We start from the raw sequence: 22882 nt of genomic DNA on the forward strand, positions 1-22882 counted from the left end.
ATGAACTTCCAAAAGGAAACAGCCTTTTTAGAATGGTTTAAATGTGCTGCGTTATTTCACAACCTTCCAGTTTCCCTCTGTTGTCCTCCAGAGTATCCTGGGACACCCTCCAAGACTGTGGATGGGCTCACATGCAGCAAAAGAAAAAGTTGCCCAGTTAAAATAGCTCAGCTAATAACGCTGTTACAGGTCTCTTCATGGGGCAGGTTCAATTCTGTTCAGTTCAATTCAATTCAGTTCAGTTCAGTTCAGATCAATTCAATTCTCATAAAAATCACAACACCAGTTGCCTAAATGTGCTCAAGATCTATATATTATCATTAGTTGAGCAATAATTTAAGACATACCACAGCATTAGCTATACATGCTTATACTTCACAGGGCCACAGGGGAAGAGACTGGCTTGTCTTGGGGGAGTCATTCCCTACCTTGTTTCCACAGGCCTTTTGAAATGTAAATCCATCATATAATACTTTCTGTTCTCCCTGTGTCTACATGGTTTCTCTCTGGGCACTCCAACTTCCTTCCTGGTGGAGCAATGGTTATCTGTCCCTCAGTGATAGCCCTGCCCAGGGTGTACCCTGCCTCTCGTCCTATCACAGCTGGGATAGTCTCCAGCCTCTCCTCCTCCTTGATTAAGCCAAAGAAAATCGATGGAAGGATTATAAGAAATAATTGTATAAATACAGAAAGGATTTGAAATGGCTTAATCTTCTTTGTTAATTTGCCACAAGTAAATATTAAAATTATGGGCTGATGCTTTAAGGTTGATGGGAAAATTGTTTTTGGAGCAGAGACAGAAATGCACCTGTTTCCCAGCCAGATGTTTGCAGCAGCGTTGAATGTGTGTGTTAATGTGTTCAGTGTGTATGCGGTAAATTATGCCTGCTAATGAGTGAGGGAGAGACAGATAAACTGTTATGCAGACAGACCAAGTTAATGTGTGTGTGTGTGTGTGTGTGTGTGTGTGTGGAAAATGTCCTCCGAGCTTCTATAAAATTTAATGACATAGAATGAATTAAATTAGCGTGCAATATAACACGAACTCTCCTCTCCAGGGCTCCATCCAGCAGCTGCTGTTGAAGGCAGATCCCACGGCCCCGGATGACCAGTGTGAGGAGGACGATCCTTATGTGAGTCTGCATGAAAACACTCGAAACTGAGAAAAGTTCAGCTCCTCAAACGTCTTTAGAACACTGCAAACTTGGAACTATGGCTCCCTCTGCTGGTAGCCATACAGTACTGCATAAAATTTAATTCTGACGCCCGCATACATAAACATTTACATTTAAACATTTAAAGACATAAACCATCATGAATCCATTCTACCTGCTTTGGTGCAAATGAAAGTGACAACGGGTCAAAGCAGCTAGATTTTATAATCTTGTCAAACAGCTTCCCAGAAATAGTGGCCGGTTATTTTCAGTGCTTTGGGTCACCTTGAAACAACTGGTTTTGAAGTGGCCTACTGTCACACTATAGTTTATGGCGGTAGTTTGAGATTCTTGACTGACAAAAAAAGTCATTTCACATATTTTTTAATCATTTAGAGGTAAAACTTTAAATATGAAAATGTTCAAAATGCCATAAATTTACCTGTTTTGTAACTATAGTGGTGTTACAACATATAGGGATTGGTGTAATCATAAATACAAGGTCCAGCTTAATATGTGCTTGAAATTATTTATTTTGCTAGTAATTTTTTCTTAAATCTTGGTGAGCTGCCCAGTTTTTCTTCTATTTGCTTGCCTTTAAAATCTTTAAAGTGCACTACATTTAAAGTAAATGTCTTAAGTTACACGTATTATCAAGCCCACTACCGGCTAGGGAGATAAATTTTCCTCCATAATATTGTCCTTTCTTGTGTTAGCAAGGTAGCAAAATATACTGAGAAGGAATACGTAATCTTGTGAGACAGAGGTTATTTTTAGGAAAAGCAAAAAGAAAAAGTCATGACCTTTACAGGGTGCTGTAATCTACAACATAAACAAGCTCTCTCTCTCACACACACACACACACACACACACTTCACTGGCATTCCTGAACAAGCCACAGTCAGTCTGTCCTGATAATGTTGTTTAGAACATTAATCATTTCTGATATCCACTGTTTGTTTGTTTTTGTTTTTTTCTTTAGTAAGATACGTTTCAGTGAAAAAAAAATCAGTAACATGTCAGTAACCGTGGGAACCAAACTCTGGAATAAGTCTGTTTTGCTTACGTGTATATTTGGCCTCTTTCCTCATTTAATTTTCACATCCTGCAGCTAAAAACTCAGTAGAATTTTGGTCTGCTGAACCTTTCCAACTTTCACCGTGTTTTGTCTTCTAATTCCTTTTATCCTGCTCTCCTTTTCAACTCCAGGCCTCTGGCTACGGAAGCGGTGACGATGAAGACTTGAAGGGTATAGATGAAGTGAAGAAGACTGTGGAGGAGAGAGAGTTCACCATGGTGTGTGCACTGTTCTTTTGTTTTTACCTCATTTATCTGAGCCGGCGCTTCACAAATGAAAAAGCTTCTGTCCTCTCAGTACCTGTGGAGACACCAACATGATGATATTTGCTGCCAGCTCTGTGCAATCTGTAATGAATTTATAGCTAATAGCAAATAGTATCACATTACTATACTTAAGGAAATGGCTTCTAAAAAAAGGCTACTAAAAAAGAAAAGCTTCATTCTATCCAAATTCTGGAATTTCAAACTGGAGCCACTGCAGAGAATGACTGTCCAGGTACTCCTACCAACTCCCCTTATTAAGTTTAAGTTTGATTTCTGGGTAAATAACTCATTTTGCACTTCCAAATCAAATGAAATTGGCTTTGTCCCGTCTTCATAATCAGCTTGAATAAGCAGCTGTTGGCTTCATGCATACCGTACAAACACGACAGTCACTCTGTCTTCTCATATTACTCTCAGCAAATTGTGCTTTAAGAATAAGTACAGGCCAATAGCCAACTGCACTCCAAGAAGATGGCCAACGTGTCATTGTATAAAAAACACTGACAGATAAGTTATGTTCCCATAATGATTTAAAATAAACCTGTTGATTAAAACTTTAAATACTTAACTTAATGTTAAGACTCAGTCCACAAATCAATTTTTAGTAATTAAATTACTTTTTTTAGTCATTTTCTGGGAACTTTAAGCTACAGAGTCAAAGACACTTGAGTTTTTGGTGATTGTCTTCCAAGAAACTAAGAAACCATCTAAAAGTGAAGATAAAAGAGATTTCAATTGCACAGATCATCATCTGTGGTCCAAGTATGACTTCACTGATGTACATGTATTTCAGTCCCTTTTGTATGAACACACAATCCAGATGTGTGCGACCTCTTCTCCATGCAGTCTGAGCTACTTAATAAGCGTCTCCCTTGGGCACTCAAAGGCCTGTCAGACGATGGATTAAAATCAAAAACTCTCTTCAGGAAAGAAAATGATTTACGGCCTTTTTCCCATCTGCAGTCATTTCTATTTATCATTCATGAGCAGGACAGCGGGCTTTTCTGAGGCGTGCGGTCATGACATTTTATGATCGCAGCAGATCTTGTAGACGTAATGTTGGAATAATCTAAGAAATGCGTGGAATGAGGCTGTCAGTGTGACACTGTATTTGGATCTGACCTGAGAGCAAACATTTCCTACCATCCGTGGCTTCGCTTTCTTTCTTTTTCTTGTTTGGTTGTCTGTTCACATATACAGAGACTTTGTTGAATTATGAAAAAAATAAAAAGCTCCTTAATTAATCCACAGCCGCAGCTATAATTAGTTTGCTGTAATTTCCGGATTGCAGAATATTATGCATTTAAAAATATTAAAAATATGCAGCTTCTTGGTTGCTTCTTGGTAGACTGAGGCGGGGCACTATTGTTTAGTGCTGCAGGTTGGTCTAAAGATGCACACTGACTTTTTTTTTTGACTTTTTTATTTTACCATTGTGGTTATTAGCCAGAGCTGGCCCCCACTTACATTGTGATCCCACCTCCGCCCACTGAGATGCCAACAAGCGATGACGAAGATGACGACTTTGAGGAAGCTTCTGGGCAGGAAATGGAGGCGACCACGGTGCAAGGTAAAATGCATTCATGTATGCGTTTTAATGTGGTCTGAGGAACTCTGTCCTGTGGCGACAAACAGCAGTTATCTGCCACTTAAAAAAAAAAACATATTTTCAGAATTACACCAGTGATATGGCAAAATTATTTCATGATTCCCTTTATTTTTCACGCTTGTCCTGCAGTTCATGAGTAAATCAGCTCCTCCTTTGTTGCACTTCCAAGAGTTTCCACCAGATGGTGCTGAAGACACAGTGTAGCTTCCTTTCCTTTGTTCTTATGATCCAGTGCTCAACCTTTTTATCTGTGCTTTATTCATCGACTCCAAAGCAAAGTGCCATTTTTAATGTGCTCAAATATGTTTGGTTTTTCCATTTTCTCTTTATGTTACAGCAAAGTCATTCCAGACAGGTGCTGCAGTTTCCACACCTGACACTGTAAGTCGGAATTATCTTCTGAATTTATATAACATAAGTGTGGCTGTTCCAAGATATTATGCACTCTTCACATCCACCAGCTCACTGGCAGACCACCTGACAATCTATGGGTGAAGGTTGGGTTAAGATCATTGCAGTTTTTATGTAATTAAGGCAGTTCAAACAGGCAAAAGGTCTTTAAAGGGGTTTGGTTGGTACCCTGCTGTAACTCTAGTTGGGCTGGAAGTGACGTGGTTGATGAGGTTAACCTTAAATGTGCTTTTTTTTTTTTTTTTTTTTAAAGAGAGAGAGAGAGAAAACAGAAACTGTTTCCTGTAGAGCAAGTTTGTCCCACTTACTACAGCTGGTGCTGCCCTATTTTTTCCTTTTATTATTTTTTTGAATTAGTGTGACTGCAGTCTACATAAAATAATAAAAAAATCCTAACTCCTTAGTCCCTCCAGGTTTATCCAGGGCAGAAAGGGGAGCCAGGCCCAGCTGGTCCCCCGGGAGCTCCGGGCCCTCCAGGACCAGCCTCAGCAGAGGGACAAGGAGGGGAGCCTGGACCACGGGGCCCACAAGGACCACAGGGACCCCCAGGCACACCTGGACTTCCAGGGAAAGATGGACAGCCTGTGAGTTTAACCTGCACGTTTGTGCACTGAATTTGAGGCATTCACAAGCTTCTATTTTTAAACAATTCAGACGTCCGTTTACGGAGCACAGCATGGGTTTTTTTTTTACTCTATTGTGTTGTTTATGTCAGGCGTACATGTCAGATTTAAACATGATGGATTTGTGTTCTGTTTTTGTCTTTTCTCCAGGGAAGCAAAGGGGAAACTGGTTCACCAGTAAGTAAAATCCTCCTAGTCTTTCAAATATATAGTTTCCTTCATGTGGAAGTTATTATTTAATGTCTCAGAGGGGAAAGCTCATGTGTGCTCCCGTGATTGTCGTCTCTCTCAGGGAGCCAAAGGATTTCCAGGACTACCCGGAGAGTCTGGTCCTAAGGGAGAAAAGGTAAAGCAGTATTAATTAAAAACCCTCAGGGTGGTTACAGAAATTTTGACATGGACTTATTTCTTTAATTAGATATTTAATTTTATAAGTAAGTAATCCTTGAAATGTAGAAAATAACACAAACATTCTTCTGTCTCTCTCAGGGTGATCCTGGTGTTGGACTGCCCGGCCCTCCGGGTCCTCCAGGACCTCCAGGGCAGCCTAGCAAGTCCTCTGTGTTCCTGGTCAGTCATTTATTCAATTTGTTCTTAGTTTAAGCAAAATCAGGTGTGCTTGATTCATGCATGGAACTAAATTTAGCTCCAGTTTATATTTCACCTAAGAAATCCTTGTGAAGTCCTTGTTTCTATTCTGTATACCTTCATATATGTGAACTTTTCATGTAGACACTGCCAATATTCTATTTCCAAATGTTGATATAAATTTGGTGGTTTGTATTTTTTCTGGTGTGGTGCTAAAGCTAAGTCACGTTTGTTGCAGTAGAAATCAGCATGGGGCATATTTTGTGCTGAGGTTACTTTTAAAAGATCTGGTGATACGGCCATCTTTTTAATTATGTTCCTCAACATTTTTACACAGCAGTGATATTCCTACTGGGGATGAAAATAAATATTTTAGGTTGCAAATAAAATATTTATATTGTGGAATGAGAAAAAAACGATCATTCTGTTATAACCAACCATAATAATTCAGTGTAAGTGACTTACCTTTTGACTAAATGGGGGGTCATTGCCTTTGTGTTCATCAGGAGGGTTCTGGATTTGAAGACTTTGACAGTGACACAGAGATTATTAGGGTAAGTGAAGTTACTTTCTCTCTCTCTGTATACTGACACTAGAGTTTACCTGTTTTACAGAGTATTTTTCTACATTACCTCCCCATAACTGTAATGTTTTCTTGTGTTATCAGGGTCCCCCAGGGCCTCCAGGTCCCCCAGGACTGCCAGGGCCCCCAGGATCTCCTTCTGAGGACATCTTTTCTGGACAACCTGGGACTCCTGGGAAAGATGGAAGGGATGGAGCAAAGGGTGAACCTGGACTTCCTGTGAGTTTTACCTTGGTCCATTTTCAGTTAGACCCCAATCTAAATGCAGCAGCTTAAAAATACTAAATGAACCAATATGTTTTCTACATATTGTAAACTCTAGCGGCTCAACTTTATGCAGTATTATGGTTTCTTTGGAAGGACAAGACAGACACTGAAAATGTAATTTCTGTAGTAGATTTCACAGCTGCTCACACATAACAAACTCATTTGTCATTTGCTAATTTATGCTAAAAAGTTAAACAGGAGGTATACTCTAAGTTAAACTCTATTAAAACTCTTTCAAAGGACCCACCTGACACCCACAAGAGAATTTATTAAAATCAATAGTAGTTTTTATAAAAAACAGAATTTTGCATAAAACATTTCTGTGATTACATATTTTTGAAGTTCATCTTTCTTTTAGTCTTAGCCTTCAGAACATTCATTTCCGACCTGGGTTCTGTTTTCAGGTGACTGAGGAGTGGTTTAGTGGCTCTGGGTCTGATTCAGAGTCAGGGTCTGGTCAGGTACAATGGGCTGAAAAGACAGTATTTCCCCTAAAGCCATTTAAAATGTTCATTTACTGCTTTCCTGCCATTGCTTGATGGACAGAATGGACAAAGATTGTATGTGTCTGCAGTTAAGAGTTAGTGGTTCCATTTTTGAAATTCATTACATACACTAATTAAATTATATAGTACATAAACATATCTGCCACCTCATTTTATAGTCATGTGAAAAATGAAGTTTTCCCAGGACTTTATGAAAATCTGTGAAAAATCAAGTATGCACTTACTACTTTTATAAGGTTTAAGAGGTTAAGCAGCAGCCAGGAGCTGCTAATCAAATGCACTTGATTATTTGATCATCAGAAAGTGTGACCACTGCTATAAAAGCAGAAGTTGGTAGTTTGTGGGTCTGGTGCAATCAGGTGTGTGTTAATACAAGGTCACAATCTTCCCCAGTGTGGTTGTCCCAACAATTTCACCACAAGGTCTGACCCAAGCGCCACGTTTCAGACTCTACAAGCCTCAGTTAGTATATTAGATGTTAAAGTTTGTGACAGTACAACTAGAAAAAGGCTGAACAAGTGTGGCTTCTTTGGAAGGGTCACCAAGAGAAAACCCATTTTCTCTAAAAAGAACATGGCTGCATGGCCTAGGTTTGTAAAACAGGATCAAGACTTCTGGAACAATTTCTTTTGGAAAGACAAGACCAAAGTAGAGAAGTCTGGTCATAAAGCGCAGCAGCACATTTGATGAAACCCAAATGCAGCATATTAGCAGAAACACCTCATACCAACTATTAAGCACAGTGGTGGAGCGGTAATGATTAGAGTTTGTTTTGCAGCCACAGGACCTGGGCACCTTGCAGTCACTGAGTCATGAACTCCTCTGTATACTCAAGTATTTATTGAAAGCATTTCTCCAATGGCTAAAGCTAGGCTGAAATTGTGTTACACAGCAGGACAATGATCCCAAGCATAGCAGCAAATCTACAATATAATTACTGAAAAAGAGAAGGATTAGGTTGTTGCAGTGGCCTGGGTTAAGTCCAGACTTCGACCTGATTGAAATTCTGTGGCCAGAACTCAGAGCCTAAACAAACCTCATTAAATCATGGGATGTAGTTTTTCACAAGACTACATAGAGGCTTGGGAACATTTTTCGTTTTCAAAAGCTTGTATTTGCACCCACAAACCAGTAAATGGATCAGACCTTTCTTTCCATTATCCTCGCAGCTTTTATGGCAGGAGCTAAAGTGATGAACAACAAGTGCTTGAATTTGGTTGCAGCTGTAGCATCTGTTGGGGGAAATGTGTCTTTTCGTTTTTTTAAATTATAGAAGCTCTTACTAACAGTGTGAATGATGTACTTACAGGCGTAGAGTATTCACTGCAAGGCTGCTTTGGTTCATGAAAGTTTTATTCACTTCAGAGCCCAGAAGCTCAAGAGCTTTAATATGTTCTCATTTCAAACAGCTCGCTTTTATGAGCTCACACCAAGCAGCCTGCTTTTGTCCAAAAATCCTAATAAGAGCCGCAATTAAGCAAACCATGCCACTCTGTAATACATGTACATGTTATTCTGGTAAATCCAAACATGCATGTAAATTCTAGAGGGGAAAAAATAGTTTTGTTACAATTGCAGGGAGTCAGTGGAAAAGATGGCAATCCTGGGCCTGCTGGGGAGAAAGGAGACAAGGTAAGGCTAATGATCAACATATTATTGTATTGTTACTATTTAAGACATGGTTTTAAGAAGACAACACTTTAAAAATCCTCTCACTGGTTTTGGCTCTCATTTGTGTGATTTCCACCCCACAACCTTTTGTTTTAGTCCTCTCTGATTTCCCTAGAGAAGGCCTCTAAGTGCTCTGTTAGCAAAAACAATTAGACAAAAACTCTATAACCGCCTAACACAAAGAGCCTCTTAATGAGATGCCCCAATGGACCAATAAAGCCAAAGGGGCTCGAGTGTAAACAAGTCTGTATTGCAATAGCCACTCTGTTTTTGTTTTCATGGAAACCAGAAAGAACAACCTTTCCCCATTAAACACAAGCTAACTCTATTTCATTATGTTTTAACAGGGCGAGCCTGGTGTGAGCGGTCAACCAGGACCAAAGGTAAGATCGTTTTTTTTTGTTTTTGTTTTTGTGTTTTTTAATCCTGTCCTGCTGGCAGGTTTTGCAATCAGACTTGTGATCTGAATGCATGCTGGTGCCGAACACATTTAGCTTTTGCAAGAACAGCTATACAGAATCTGTATAGGCACCTCTTGTTCAAGTGAATCATTTATCTGCTTATTTATTCATTTATTTTTGTGTTATTTTAAATATTAATATTACATATGGATATGACGATGTCTAAGTCAAGACAGGCAAGAGAAAAAAGTGGTGGTGGTTGGGATGGGGAGTAGAAATGGGATGATAGAAACAAATAGAAATGCACAATGTATTGCCAATTGCTGCATCTGTAAGAAACAAAAAACAGAACAAAACAAACATACAGCATGTGAACAGAAGAAATTTGATAATACACAGATACATAAATCCACAAATCTTCCTATAGTGTGTGTGTACGAGTGAGAGAGACAGAGAGAGAGAGAGAGAGAGAGCCAGTGAGTGTGAGAAAGTCTTTGTCACAAATGTACTTGATAATGAGGGTGGGAAGCTGCAACAAAACCCGCCAGAAGCCTGACGGCGCACAGAGATGGAATCAGGACAACCCCCAAGAGTGCCCAAGGCCTGAGGCCACACATCTCTGTGACACTCGCTTGTCTATCCCAGGAGGAGAAGGAGGGAGGCCCCAGATGGGGTGCCCACAGCCAAAGGGTGAGAGTCCCAGAGAACCAGAGGTAACGGGCACCCGACCCTGCTAGAGGCTGGCCACCCTGGTATGAGTCGATAGCAGGGTCCCAGGGTTCCAGGGCCCGAGGCGCCCAGGACCACCTGGCAGCGCCTCCCCTTCCCAACATGGTGGACTTCCAGGCTAACCCATGCCACCAAGGGAGCGGGCCAACAACCTCCAGCTATACACCCAGGGACCAACAAGCACCAGCAGGGAGGGGCAGAAAACCACTGGCTCAGTCGGCACCCCCATTCCCCAAAATTTGCCATGATGTTGAAGACCCCACCCAATTGGTCTACGGGCACCCACAAGCTCAGACCGGCACAGACTGGACACCCCAACATGGGCTGTCCTGCGAGGTGGCTAGTGGGAGTGTAGACTACCCCCACACAAGGAGGGAGCCAGCCAGAGGCCAAAACTGTTATAGGTTTTTTTATTCCTTTCTCATTACATGATGAAAAACTTTGTACTGTTCTGATAAATATCTGGATTGATTTAAATGGGTAAGAGAGGGTTAAATAGGGATCGGTGTAAATAAGTAGTTTTTTTTTGTTTGTTTGTTTGTTTTTTTGGTAGAATCAACATTTTAATGTTGGTACCTCTTTCCATGAGTAAAGAGGTACTTCTCTAACGTGTGAGATCATGCTCTACTGCTCTACTGTTTTTAATAAAGGAACATATTCCTTTATTAAATTCAACCGTACCAGCTCTGAGAGCTTGGCAGAAAAATCTTATACCTAGATATCTAATGTTAACTGACTGTAGTGGTCAGTAGTGGTGGTGGTTTTTTGAAAATTACAATTTCATGAAAATTCTGAAAAAGGTAGCCGCTAGCATGGGCCAAGAGTCTTTGTAAAACCCTGCTGGAAAACCTTCTGGCCCTGGGGCATTATTGTTTGAGAAATGCTGTAAGTCTTCATGGAATTCATACATTGAAAGAGGTGAATCCAGAACCATAATATGTTCGTCATTTAGTTTTTGTAGATTCATTTTGTTAAGAATTTCTGCAATGTCAGCATGAGCGCGATTCTAATTTGATGTTTTGTTCCAGTTCTGATACAATCATTTATTCCTTCTTTTTCTTATATGAACAGTAAGATAATATTTTGCCCCACATTATTACATTTCCTGCTTTCCATAGAACACGTGTCAAGACAGACTACACGGAGAACAAAAAAGACACACAACCAAGGAGACATAGACGACACAAAAACTAGAATATAACTCAACTAAATCCTAACTAATAATAACAGCATAAGAACTTAACATGTTTTCATTAAAAATACAAAATAAACTCAAAACGCTGGGTCACAGACTAAGCCCTGCACAACATGGTGATATTCCTTTCAGGTCATTATTATCTAAATATGTTGCCCATTCCTTTTGGAAATAGTTAATGAAGCTTTGTTCTTTCAGTAATGATGTATTAAATCTCCAGCTCCTAATTGGTGGTGTGACTCTTTTCTGAATCTGATCGTCTGTGATATTGTTCATAATGGAGCTGCTAACTAAAAAGTAGTCTAAGCGAGATTGTGAGTGGTGTACTGGTGAAAGGAAGGTGAGAGTTGTATGAACGCCAAGCATCGCAAAGACCAAATTTACTCTTGCATTATTTAAGAATGATGGACTTCCAGTTCCTTTGACTCACTGCTGTACTGAGCCTGTCAATTTCTGGATTAAATACTAGGTTGAAGTCTCCTCCTAGAAGCGTGGTGTCAGAATGATCTGAGAAGGAAGAAAGGAAGGAATGAAAAACTAGCAATACACAGATACTATAAATCTGCCTTCTGAATCTGTAATAGTGTTGCTAACAGTGAAGTTTATTTTTTTGCTTATTTATATGGCTACACTTCTTTGTTTTGAATTGTAACAGGCTGAGAACGCATCAGGGAACTGTGGAGAAGTGAGTTAGGATTAGTAGAAAGATGATGTCTGCCTGTAAGTCATTTAATCGGTGCTGAAGTCGATTGATGTGTGCAGGATTAGTTTGTTTTTTTCATTTAGTCTCGCAATACTACAAAGGTCGCCAAAGGTTAAGATCTGCTTATTTTGCTATTCATTATATTTGATACATTGATGAACCACCATTATCGATATTGGCAATCATAATTCTGCTTACTTTTTATGCTTACATTGAGGTAAATCGTTTCTTTTGCTATGTTAAAGCAACTCATTACCTGCCAAAATATTTTATACTTTAAAAAGTTTTTTTTTAAAAACACAACATTTTGTCTCTTTCAGGGAGATCAGGGCCCACCAGGATTCCCAGGTCTACCAGGAGCAGATGGTCCAGAAGGACATCCTGGTCCTAGGGGTCTGCCTGGTCCTCCTGGCCCCCCAGGGCCTCCAGGAAGAAACTTCATCCCAGACTTTGAGGTATAGTGTGTTTCACTACTAAATGAATGGGGATAATATATCTAATGTTTTGTGATTTTTACCATTAGAAAATCATAAAGAATAATATAGAACTTTAGCTGATATGAGTAGTGATTTGTGTGTCGAACTAGAGCATGATGACAGAATGTATAATATCTATGCAGTGTTTAACCCAGTCTGCCTGTAAGCACAGAAATAGTCCAAATGAATTGTCTGTGAATGTTGCAGCGTGTGTGTTATAACAAAACTTTTGATCATTAACTGTGCATAACTTTGATGTGAGCCCTCTTTTCCAAAAAACATGTTGGCTCATTTCTAGATGACTTTGCACTTTTTTAGGATCTGGAAGGATCGGGGCTAGAGACCGCTATAGGAGCTACATTACCCAGAGGTCCACAGGTACAAATGTGGCATGTTGTTTCGTCTAATTTTAGCATTTCACGAACAGTTGCTGTTATTACCTATGGTTCTACAGTCTTGTACATATATACTTCTTTCTCTTAAAAGTGTCCCCTTTCTTTCACTTGTACTGAACGGGTTTGCATACAATTTTCGTTGTTCGAAAGCACAATGACAATAAAGATTCTGACAGTGTTATTTTGGTTTGAATTTCACAGGGACCTCCAGGACTCCCAGGACTTCCAGGACCCAAGGTAAAATATTTGGGTCTATGTGAATGTCTCTCCCTGAAAAATGTTCTCCCACACAACAGGTTAAGTTGGATGGGTGAACATTTAAAGTCTAAGGCCTTGGATGGCATTCAATGATGCATACAAGAAATTGCTGGTTTTGCTAAATGAAATTTGTTTTTTAAATCTAGATTTCTTTATTATGTCCTCTTCATCCTTCTCATAGGGTAAAGATGGTTTTGAAGGTGTTCCAGGAAAGCCAGGACAAAAGGTTGGTCTGCTGTTATCTCAACTGTTTTTCTTCTTAAGATGCTGAAGATATTAAATCAACAAGCTTCTTGAAAATCTGCTGGAAGGCCTTGTGGTGAGAGATGTCAGCTTTGGGCTGCATGGTGCTCTAGAAAGTAAAAATTCTGTCATCTTACAGGTTCACAGCCAGCTTTGTTGCACTTCTCACTGTGTTTCACTTCAACTCTGTGTCCCTAAAGATTGGAACATTACAATCAATATCATTGATTTGGTCATTTATCAGTTTTAAGAAAAAAATCCTGTTTTAAGAAAATTAAGTCACCTTTTACATCATAATGATTATCATTATTTTTCTTCATTCCTTCTGCAGGGAGAGCAGGGTGTTCCCGGGCACCCGGGCATTCCTGGTACAGATGGACTGACTGGGACAGAGGTCAGTGATCTGAATAATTCTGACACTGTTTAACAAGCAGTGTGGCTTTTTTTAAAGACTGATACTTAAATAAATGATGTTCAGTCAAGCTGTAAATTATTTCAGTCTGCAGTAGTTTGCATGCATCAGTGAAAACAGATGTAACTCAAAAACAGCATAAAAAGTCGTAGCTTGGGCAGGGTTGGGTTGCAAAGTAGATTGCAGATGCAGCAACAACTGGAGAGTAAGGTTAACCAACTTACAAAATGCAACAATTATATATGTGTCTTTTGTTTATGTTTTTTTTAATGATCTTACCCAAACTATATTTTTACTAGTCAGAGAGAAGGGACACATATTGAAGTGGCACTGAGAACTACAGCTAATGTTTAATCCTGTGTCTGTAGGGACCAAAGGGGGACAAAGGTGACCAAGGACAAAAGGTGAAACCATCAATGAGTTGCTAGACAGATACTGCATACATGCACTGCTGTGTGCTAAAAGGTAAACATGTCAACTAATTATTTTTATTTTTCCAGGGAGAGCCAGGACAGGATGGGCTTAGTTTGCCTGGCCCCCCAGGACCACCTGGACCACCAGGAACCATCATCAACCTCCAGGATGTAAGTAGTGATGCTTTGATTCTACTGTTTAAACATGATGGTGTTTAGTGAGTCTCCATCTTACTGTTAAAACTCCTTTTCTCTGTCTTCAGCTCTTATTGAATGACACAGATGGTTCCTTTAACTTCTCAGGGATTTTTGAAGCTCAGGGACCCGCTGTGAGTACCACACCAAAATTCATTAAGTGTAGACCAAATGCAGACAGTACATAAAAGACTGACATAGCTTGTAGGTCTGAAAAGTGAAGCCAGCGCACAAGTGCCTTCAGTTTGCATTCTTTCTAATATCTACCACAGGGCAACTCTTCTGGTTACAAAAAGACTACTGGAAAACCATCCCACTGCTCTTGCTCTTTGACTTATTTCATTACATAGATTATCAATTATTCCATTGTTAAATCTCATTAATATTTGCAGGGACCAAAGGGTCCAAAGGGGGACATTGGGTTGCCAGGTTTCCAAGGACCTCCTGGACTTAAAGTAAGTGGGATGTACATACAACATGATTTGTACTCAGAGTTTTCTGTATGGACACTATAATGAAAACTATCAGTAAGTTGTTTTTTTTTTTTTAAATTAACACAATGTACTTGTGTGTACACACAGGGTGAAAAGGGTGAGCCAGGATTTGTCATCTCAGCAGATGGATCCATGATGTCAGGCCTGTCTGGGCCAGTGGGACCTAAAGGAGTCAAGGTTATATTTCCTATCTAGATTATTTTCACTTTCTAGACCTAACTTCCTGGTAAAGTTTTCTGTGTATGCGTATGAAGAGTGCAGGATGGTACATAAATATAGCTTTGCTTGCAGGGAGATAACGGTGTACCAGGGCCCCCTGGAATTCAAGTAAGTTATTGCAGAAAACCAAAGTAAATGCTAATGATTGCTGGTTTTATTTCCACTGATATAGATCATCAGGTTCATCACTTTCTCTAATTCCCAACAGGGGCCCATAGGACCACCGGGGCACAAGGGAGAATTTGGGCTCCCTGGAAGACCAGTAAGCACCATGTACTCTCCAAACACTGTCTAATTAAGATTAGATTAAGATATTTCTGTGCATTGATTCAAAAATTAGAAGATTAAGATGAACTAAAACAGTGCATATTTGACATGATTAGCTTTCTCCAAACTCATTTTCTCAGTTCATGTGTTGAAACTCCTGTTTGATTTAGTTTTATGTTAAATTTGATCACACACTGACTTGTTCAGCAAACTATCCAATCTCCCAAATTCCCCTGCGGGAATTGTTGAAGTTAAAATCAATGTAACTTTCTTTTCTAAAAACTTAAATGCTTTTTGGATAACGACGCTCCATCTCTGCAGGGTCGCCCAGGCCTGATGGGACATAAAGGAGAGAAAGGGGACTCTCGAGGCCTGCCAGTGAGTCACGCATTATGGTTTCTATGTATTAATATTGTGCAGCTGGTTTTAATCATAATCTTCAAATGAAGCATAGGTTGCTTTGATTCACTTGTGCCAGTTTCGCAAAGAGTTTCATTTCAGTTTTTTTCAGTTTTGTCTTTTCTTCTTTTACTCTGCTTAGGGACCTCCCGGCCCTCCCGGACCACCGGGGCGCCCAGGAATGTTCAACTGCCCCAAAGGAGTAAACACTTTTAATTTTTTACACAGTTTTTGTCAATTGTCACCTTAAATTATGTGTTTTATTTGCTCACTGTTTCCTTTTCTTCCTAAAGACAGTGTTCCCTATACCCCCCAGACCACACTGCAAAATGCCCGTAGGTTTCTGACCGTACAACTGCACTGTATACTAATAAAGCATAATAAATCGACAGCTTTAGTACAGCCTGTGTTAAAGAGCTTTATGTAAAATCCCACTGGTAAAATTATATTTGTATTGTGGAATATTGATTTTGCACAAAGTCTGTCTGCTTATCTGCAGTGCATACTTGATTTTTCTCTGACACAGGCTGCATAAAAATCAGCATGTAGATAAATGATCCATCGGACTTTAGAGTGTATGCTGAGCCGACTCTGAAGTGCATCTTGATCAAACCTCATGTGCACAAAAGCACAGCACTGTTTTCGTGGGCCACCACGCCATTTTTTTCCTCTCCTCCCATCTCTTTCACACCATCCTCTGCTTTTCCCTCTGTGTACTGATAACACGCATGTTTTTCATTGTAACACTGAATCTTTTATCACTCAGAACATTTTAACAGCTGTTCCAAAATATTCCTGCATACTGCATTTCAAGTCTGTAAAGATGAAGGCTAATTGCAGAAAACAAAAGGAGGTAGTTAAAAAGTCGCACCCGAAGAAAATCTGCATGCCTTTGCATTTGCTGATCAAGTGTGGTGTTAACATGCAAAACAGATGTATCAGTACCCTAATGTATTGTAAACTGACTGAGGAATTGTGTCACTGCCTGTTGTTAATCTGCCTTTGTTCTGTTATTTCAGCTTAATTCAAATGGAACCATTGCAACTGGTAGGTTTGGACACCTTATCTGTTTCCCGTAAATTAAACACCAACTAATTACGGAAATAGTTTGCCAGAGACTGACTTTACACTAAAAATACCTTTAATAAAAATACCCAAAATATGCACAGTATTTACAGTACATTTTGTTGTCTCAAAGGTAACTGTCAGACAGGAATAAAAGGGGAGAAGGGAGAGAGGGGACTTCCAGGGATACCAGCTCCACCAAGTGAGTTAAAATTGTCTTCCTTAGTATTAAAATAAAAACACCAAATATAATAAGAATTATCAGAGAGAAAAATCAATCTTAATATAAAGGAGGTTTAAAAGGGCAAATTAATGTAGTTTTTTTATGCTTTTAACCTGCTGTAATTCAAGAATTAAAGTGTTTTTGGTTTTTTTTGTTTCTCCTCTAGTGTCATATAATCAAAGAGGAGGCTGGGTAAGTTTTATAAGGGAAAAACAAAGGTTGCTCTTTTCTCTTTTTTTGTTATGGAATATGTCCTTGAATTTTAAGCACAAATTGTATGTAAAAGGTGAATATAGCCATTTGTTTTGTCGATTTATGATCAGGTTGTAAGAATATGTCTAAAATATCCTGAAAGCTAAGTAGGGTGAAGAAGACATAAAAGAAAATATTAGTGAAAAACCAGTTGGAGACAGTTTAGCTGGAAATATATAGGAAGATATTTCATAGCACCTTCGCTCATATATTCTAAGGAAAAGCAGAGTTTATACTGGATGACAAAAAAAAAAAAGAAAGAAAAAATCCCACAAGTCATTATCATGGATTTTCAACATTTTTTTAACTACTGGATAAAAAGATGGCTTGAAAGTATTTTTGAGTCAGGAACCACTTAGATTAGTTTAAGACAATGAATGAGTTGAGACTTATGTCATGTAAAGAAAGGGAGTGGAGTGCCAAATTATTAGTTAATTTTAGCAAACTTCATTAACAACATTCATCCACATGTTCTGACTGTATGGCGGCAAAGGCAGCTGTTAATAAGTACTTAGTAACATTCAAATAAAATACTAGAATTTCACTCACTTAAATTGGACCACAAACTTGTTGGACAGGTTGTTAATGCTATTCAGCAACCTTTTAAATAATTTTAAATCATTTTATAGACTCATATTAAAAATACTCCGAAACATACCAACAGGAGTTCTGGCATTTGAAATTGGTGAGATGAAGCCTAGCAGGGAGCTGGTGGCTACAGCCATGTTTGTCAACTTCTGCCTGTCAGTGAAGTCAACCACACACCAGATAGAATTAAACTTTAATAAAAAATTAACAAGTTCTGAAAATGGTTTCAGCCCATGTAGAGTTGTTGGGGAAAGTTGGCTGCGTAAACTGCAACCATGTTTTGTACCAGACTTGATTTCTGCTCTAAAGTTTGGTCTTTTTACATGGGAGTCTTTATGGATTGATTTACTTTTCGAAGTCTTTAAGTAGACATTTGAAGGACTGTAGTTTTTGGCACTTAATCATTTTTCATTCAGCAGTTGGTTACTGTGTGTGTGTTTTTGCCTGTGCATGCACTAATAGGTGATGAATGGTGACCAGGGAATCAAAGGGGAAAAGGGAGAGGCGGGGTTCCCAGGGATTTCAGGTATCTCTGGAAGACCAGGACCAGTGGTAAGTTTTATGCATCATGGTATATTTTTGAAAGAATAAACCTTAAAGTGTTAGTAATTCTGTCCTTTATATATTTTAGGGGCCCAAAGGAGAATCAGTGGTCGGTCCCCCTGGTCCCCCTGGGCCGCCAGGCCCTCCTGGTATACCAGGCTATGGCAAGCCTGGTCTTGTTGGACCTCCTGGGCCACCAGGACCTCCAGGGCCCTCTGGGTCATCCTTGAGATATGGTTCAGGTAAAACTCATTAAACTGCAAATATAAGAAATATAATCGTCTGAAGGATGTGTAGTTACTGTAACTAATTTAATAAAACAATCACTTACAATATGCTACATGGAAGATACTGAGATCTTTGTTATTGCAGGTCTGACCATTGCTGGCCCCCCAGGCCCTCCTGGACCTCCTGGACCACCTGGACCTGCTAGTCCTTCAAGTAACACAGCATCTGTAAGTCAGTTTATTTGTGGCTGAGCTATATATTAATATAACACCAGACCCATGATTCTCCTAACTGATTTTTTTTCTGCACATTTTGTACTTTTCCACATTTGCTTCTTAGCTGAAAACATTTTCGACTCGTGAGAGTATGATGCAGCAAACAGTGAAAGATGCAGAGGGCACTCTGGCATTTGTTACAACGACAGGAAGTCTCTTCCTTAAAGTTTCCCAGGGATGGAAAGAGATCCAGGTACTAATTTACAATGGTGCTTTATCAGTTTGGTAAAACCGTTTTACAGAAATACTTTCATGTTCATATTAGTACACTGGTCACAGAACAAACTGCTCTCCATCATGATCATGAATAACACATCTCACCTGCTCAGCTTCACCCTAATGAGGCGGCAGAGCTCATTCTCACTCATACTGATTTAACCCTTCTCCCATAACGCTTCAGGAAATCCTTTCTACCTTTCTATGTGAAACTGTACAGTAACTCTTCCTTCTGTGACGGGTGAACACACCTGTCAGACATAAAGTTCCACACACATATTTCTGTACTATACCCTTTTGCAGCAGTTTCTTGGATTTCTAGTGTACATATTATTAATTCAATTCACACTACTCTCTTGCACAATATCAGTCTTACTTTTTACTCTCCTTTAACTCAACCTCTTTTTATTTTTTATTTTCTTTGGGGGGGTTTTTGTCAACGTTGTATATGTGAACTTTTTGGTTAAACTTTTTTCTTACACTATAAGATTCTCACTCTGCACCTCTGCCACTTTAACTACACTGTTTATTTTTTTAGATTTCTTTGTCCTCCTGCTGTAAGACAATAATTACCTTTGTAAAATCAATAACATCTTTCTTCCTCTCTCTCTAAATAGCTAAGGTCAATGCACTGGAACATGTGATTTAACTGCAGAAAGTTCAGAATAAGAGGCACTTGATCTTTTTAGTCTGATATTTGGACTTTTATAGATGCTGGAAACAGATTTTGAGGTCCAAGGGTTTTTTTTCCATTAAACTAATAAATGATTAATGAGCTGCAAACAGGGGGAAAAAAAAACAGAAAATATTACCGAATCAAATCATTATTATTGATTTAAGGGCAACATGAACTCAAATACATCAACTTTTGGTATATATTTTCCTAACTTTATACTTCTGTTTTGTTCACACAGCTTGGCAGCCTGATCTACCTCTCCAATAACATTATCCCACAAGATGAGGTACTTATTGCATAACCTTTCAATATTAAAAAAATGCCTTTGTGGAATTTGGTGTTAGAGTATTCATCTCTCTAACATTTATTTTCAATGATTCATTTAGCCTCGAGCCTCACATCATGTAAGAGGAGACACCATGCAAAGAATACACTCTGTTAAAGGCAGGGTGAGTGCTTGATTATCATCGAAGCCCTTGTGAAGAGATTTGTTTTTAGTTGTCTCTTGAACAACCTCGGATTAACACCGATCTGTTCCGTCTTCTCCCTGAAGCTCAACCTGGTGGCGTTGAACCAGCCTCACTCAGGGGACATGATGGGGCTTGACATGGCTGACCGGATGTGCTTCGAGCAGGCCAAGGCGATGGGTTTGGCTCCCAATTACCGTGCCTTCATTTCCTCCCACAGGCAAGACCTGGTTCATGTTGTCTATCCAGGTTTCCGGCAGACTCTGCCAGTTACCAACCTCAGAGTGAGTGCTGCTTTTTACTGTCAAACAACCACTAGCATCAAAATTTCAAGATGTCCGAAGCATGTATTTTTAAAATGTATCGAACCCGCTATGTCTCACCACAGGGAGACATGATGTTTAGGAATTGGCGCTCAATTTTCACCGGCAATGGGGGGCCGATCAATACCAGGATACCCATCTACTCCTTTGATGGCCGGGATGTCTTAGCTGACCCCTTCTGGTTTGTACACTTCATTTACTGAATTTGTTTCTTGGAGTCTGTTCATCTGTCTACAGCAGTGATATTTTCTGTTCTCTTTCTATTAGGCCTCAGAAGAGTGTTTGGCACGGCTCTACCAGCCAGGGGCTCCGCGCAACAGACAAGCACTGTGAGACATGGCGAGCAGACCATGTATCCGTCATGGGCCAGTCATCAAGCCTGACCTCAGGTCTGCTCCTGGGTCAGGAGACTCGTAGCTGTTCCAACGAATACATTGTCTTGTGCATTGAGACCCACAAAACCCCGTAAACCGCCCAGTCCCTGAATACCACTCCTCCGAGGAAACCCATCCGAGCTTCCACTGAAGGTAAAACCTCTGGGAAAAGATCTGAGCACCCCTCTTAGAAAAGGATGTCACTTTCAGCACATCTTTGGTGCTACGTGTAGCATTTTGTGTTCTTCTTTTTTTTTTAACTCCACTTTCACACTTACAACATGAATGTTACTAATTCTGACACCCTTCCCCCTACTGGCATCACACAAAGGGTTTGAGGCAGTAACAAACTGCTGACATCAGCAAGGGATCTCCTTGGAAGGTAAGCTAAGATTAGGTTTTTGCTACACTCTGGAGCTGAAATCAGTTTGTGAACTGCTTAGCGAAGCAATGAATAGAAACGACCCTTTGTGTTGTAAAGCAATCCAAAAGATTTCCAACTTGGCACATACTATACTGTAAAATGCAGCACAGAGGCTAACATGGGCTGCTAATCTTTTTAGCATCCGTTGTACTTATTAGTCTAACATCTCAAATGCAATGTGGTAATCATTTAGTCACATTAAAATGATACACGCAGCACCCAGATTTTTTTTTTTTTCAAGAAAGGTGGGCTCATTTGCAACAAGGCACATCTGTGTCATATTACGAGAACCATACATAAAGTAACACTCATGGGTTTTCCCCTCAGTCATGCAGGTGTGTTGAGGATGAGAGAGGTCCTTTTTTTGTAGTTCTTCAGGAGACTGGAAGTAAAGACTGAGGATGGCTGCAGGAACCCTGCACCTGCCCTGAAGCGTGGCAGTCTAAAGACTTTTCCAATGGAAGTGTGAAAGGCAACTTACATATGTTTTTCTATGTTTACAGTTGGTCTTGAAAGGGTGTTAAACCAATTCAGGAGAAAAATAAAAGTTCTATTAAGACCAGAACTCTCTACAACCAACATGTCCCTCAGCCAACCAGTGTTGCCACCAAAGTAACTTTTGATGCACTGTACTTCATTTTTGATATTTTCTAGTTCAACATTTCCATCCTTTAAAAAGTGTCTGTCTTGTAGCTTTTTTTTCATCTTATCAGCTCTTTCTCTTAAGGGTATTTAATTTAAATTCAATGATTTATTTATACTGTCACAGCACATAACAAGAAATCAGATGGTTAAATTTAAGAATGTAATTTATCATGTGTTGTTTGTCAAATGACTATTTCTTCCAACTTTTTGCCTGTTTCTTTCTTTTTGGTTTTCATATGTTGTCTTTTCATTGTTTTAAAGAAGTTTGGAGAATTCTGGAGAACATTAGCGACATCAAAAATAATTTCCATCCAGTGTAAAAGTGCCATTAAAACAAATGATTCAGTTTTATGTTGGAAAGAAACCCTAGAAACTGTCTAAGGTCAAAAGTGAAAGCATGTGTTTTGTATAGATATTGGTGCTTTATGTTGAATAAAGACTTTTCTTTTCATAACTTGTTTTTGTTTCATTTTCATTTTAGAGAGAAAGAAATCCTAAGTTTGTTTGGTCTGCTTCAAGGTTTTGATTTTATAGCACAAAGGCTTTCTGCATTGGTTCACTTGTATCACTGCTGTCAACCTGCCAATTAACAAAGATCTTAATGTTGTTTGCTAATTCAAGTCAGTGAATTAGATTTTAAAGGTCTTTTTTATAGCACCTTGCAGTTTGTGGTGCAATAATATGGGGATTTCTCAACTTGACTGGTGATATAAATAAAGTATGTAGTATCTTATACTAAACACAGATATTGAATCAATTATGTACAGCAGCAGTTCAGGGACCAGGAGCACACAAACAAACAGCAGACCATAGAGAGGAACAAAGAGTAGGAAAACAGATGACGCACAGAGGAAAAGAGGAAGAGGCGCTTCTGCACCTGTGACATAGTGCATGACTTTCAAAACAAAGCTCTCATGCACTTCACTTTTTAACACAGCTAATATGAAGTCATGATGGATGTTTTGCTTCTTGTGTGATTATTGAATAAAATAATTTTGGGGTTAGAAGAAATGTTAATTTGCTGCAGC

The 22882-nt window shown here is 39.3% G+C and overlaps 1 protein-coding gene across 2 annotated transcripts in view; it reads left to right on the forward strand.

Annotated features, from left to right (window-relative positions):
- The window catches only part of LOC100694123 (collagen alpha-1(XVIII) chain), a 63275-nt gene extending 40967 nt beyond the window's left edge, over positions 1–22308 (forward strand). Inside the window, exons 6-44 of one of the 2 annotated variants that reach the window (XM_013277039.3) lie at positions 1059–1133; positions 2364–2450; positions 3945–4068; positions 4445–4488; positions 4923–5102; positions 5292–5318; positions 5434–5487; positions 5631–5711; positions 6236–6283; positions 6397–6531; positions 8664–8717; positions 9104–9139; positions 12105–12239; positions 12579–12638; positions 12857–12892; positions 13095–13139; positions 13488–13550; positions 13937–13972; positions 14069–14152; positions 14245–14310; positions 14569–14631; positions 14758–14847; positions 14962–14997; positions 15098–15151; positions 15478–15534; positions 15698–15757; positions 15849–15890; positions 16575–16602; positions 16754–16822; positions 17010–17035; positions 18146–18235; positions 18315–18468; positions 18599–18681; positions 18794–18922; positions 19860–19907; positions 20008–20070; positions 20175–20372; positions 20477–20592; positions 20679–22308. In XM_013277039.3, the coding sequence (XP_013132493.1) occupies positions 1059–1133; positions 2364–2450; positions 3945–4068; positions 4445–4488; positions 4923–5102; positions 5292–5318; positions 5434–5487; positions 5631–5711; positions 6236–6283; positions 6397–6531; positions 8664–8717; positions 9104–9139; positions 12105–12239; positions 12579–12638; positions 12857–12892; positions 13095–13139; positions 13488–13550; positions 13937–13972; positions 14069–14152; positions 14245–14310; positions 14569–14631; positions 14758–14847; positions 14962–14997; positions 15098–15151; positions 15478–15534; positions 15698–15757; positions 15849–15890; positions 16575–16602; positions 16754–16822; positions 17010–17035; positions 18146–18235; positions 18315–18468; positions 18599–18681; positions 18794–18922; positions 19860–19907; positions 20008–20070; positions 20175–20372; positions 20477–20592; positions 20679–20880 (3078 nt within the window). In that variant the 3' untranslated portion in view covers positions 20881–22308. The remainder of the gene's footprint in view (positions 1–1058; positions 1134–2363; positions 2451–3944; positions 4069–4444; positions 4489–4922; positions 5103–5291; positions 5319–5433; positions 5488–5630; positions 5712–6235; positions 6284–6396; positions 6532–8663; positions 8718–9103; positions 9140–12104; positions 12240–12578; positions 12639–12856; positions 12893–13094; positions 13140–13487; positions 13551–13936; positions 13973–14068; positions 14153–14244; positions 14311–14568; positions 14632–14757; positions 14848–14961; positions 14998–15097; positions 15152–15477; positions 15535–15697; positions 15758–15848; positions 15891–16574; positions 16603–16753; positions 16823–17009; positions 17036–18145; positions 18236–18314; positions 18469–18598; positions 18682–18793; positions 18923–19859; positions 19908–20007; positions 20071–20174; positions 20373–20476; positions 20593–20678) is intronic. The other variant, XM_005449092.4, reaches the window with a different exon arrangement.
- The last annotated feature ends 574 nt before the right edge of the window (positions 22309–22882 follow it).

Source organism: Oreochromis niloticus, linkage group LG9 (genome assembly GCF_001858045.2).
Source record: "Oreochromis niloticus isolate F11D_XX linkage group LG9, O_niloticus_UMD_NMBU, whole genome shotgun sequence".
Classification (NCBI taxonomy): domain Eukaryota; kingdom Metazoa; phylum Chordata; class Actinopteri; order Cichliformes; family Cichlidae; genus Oreochromis; species Oreochromis niloticus.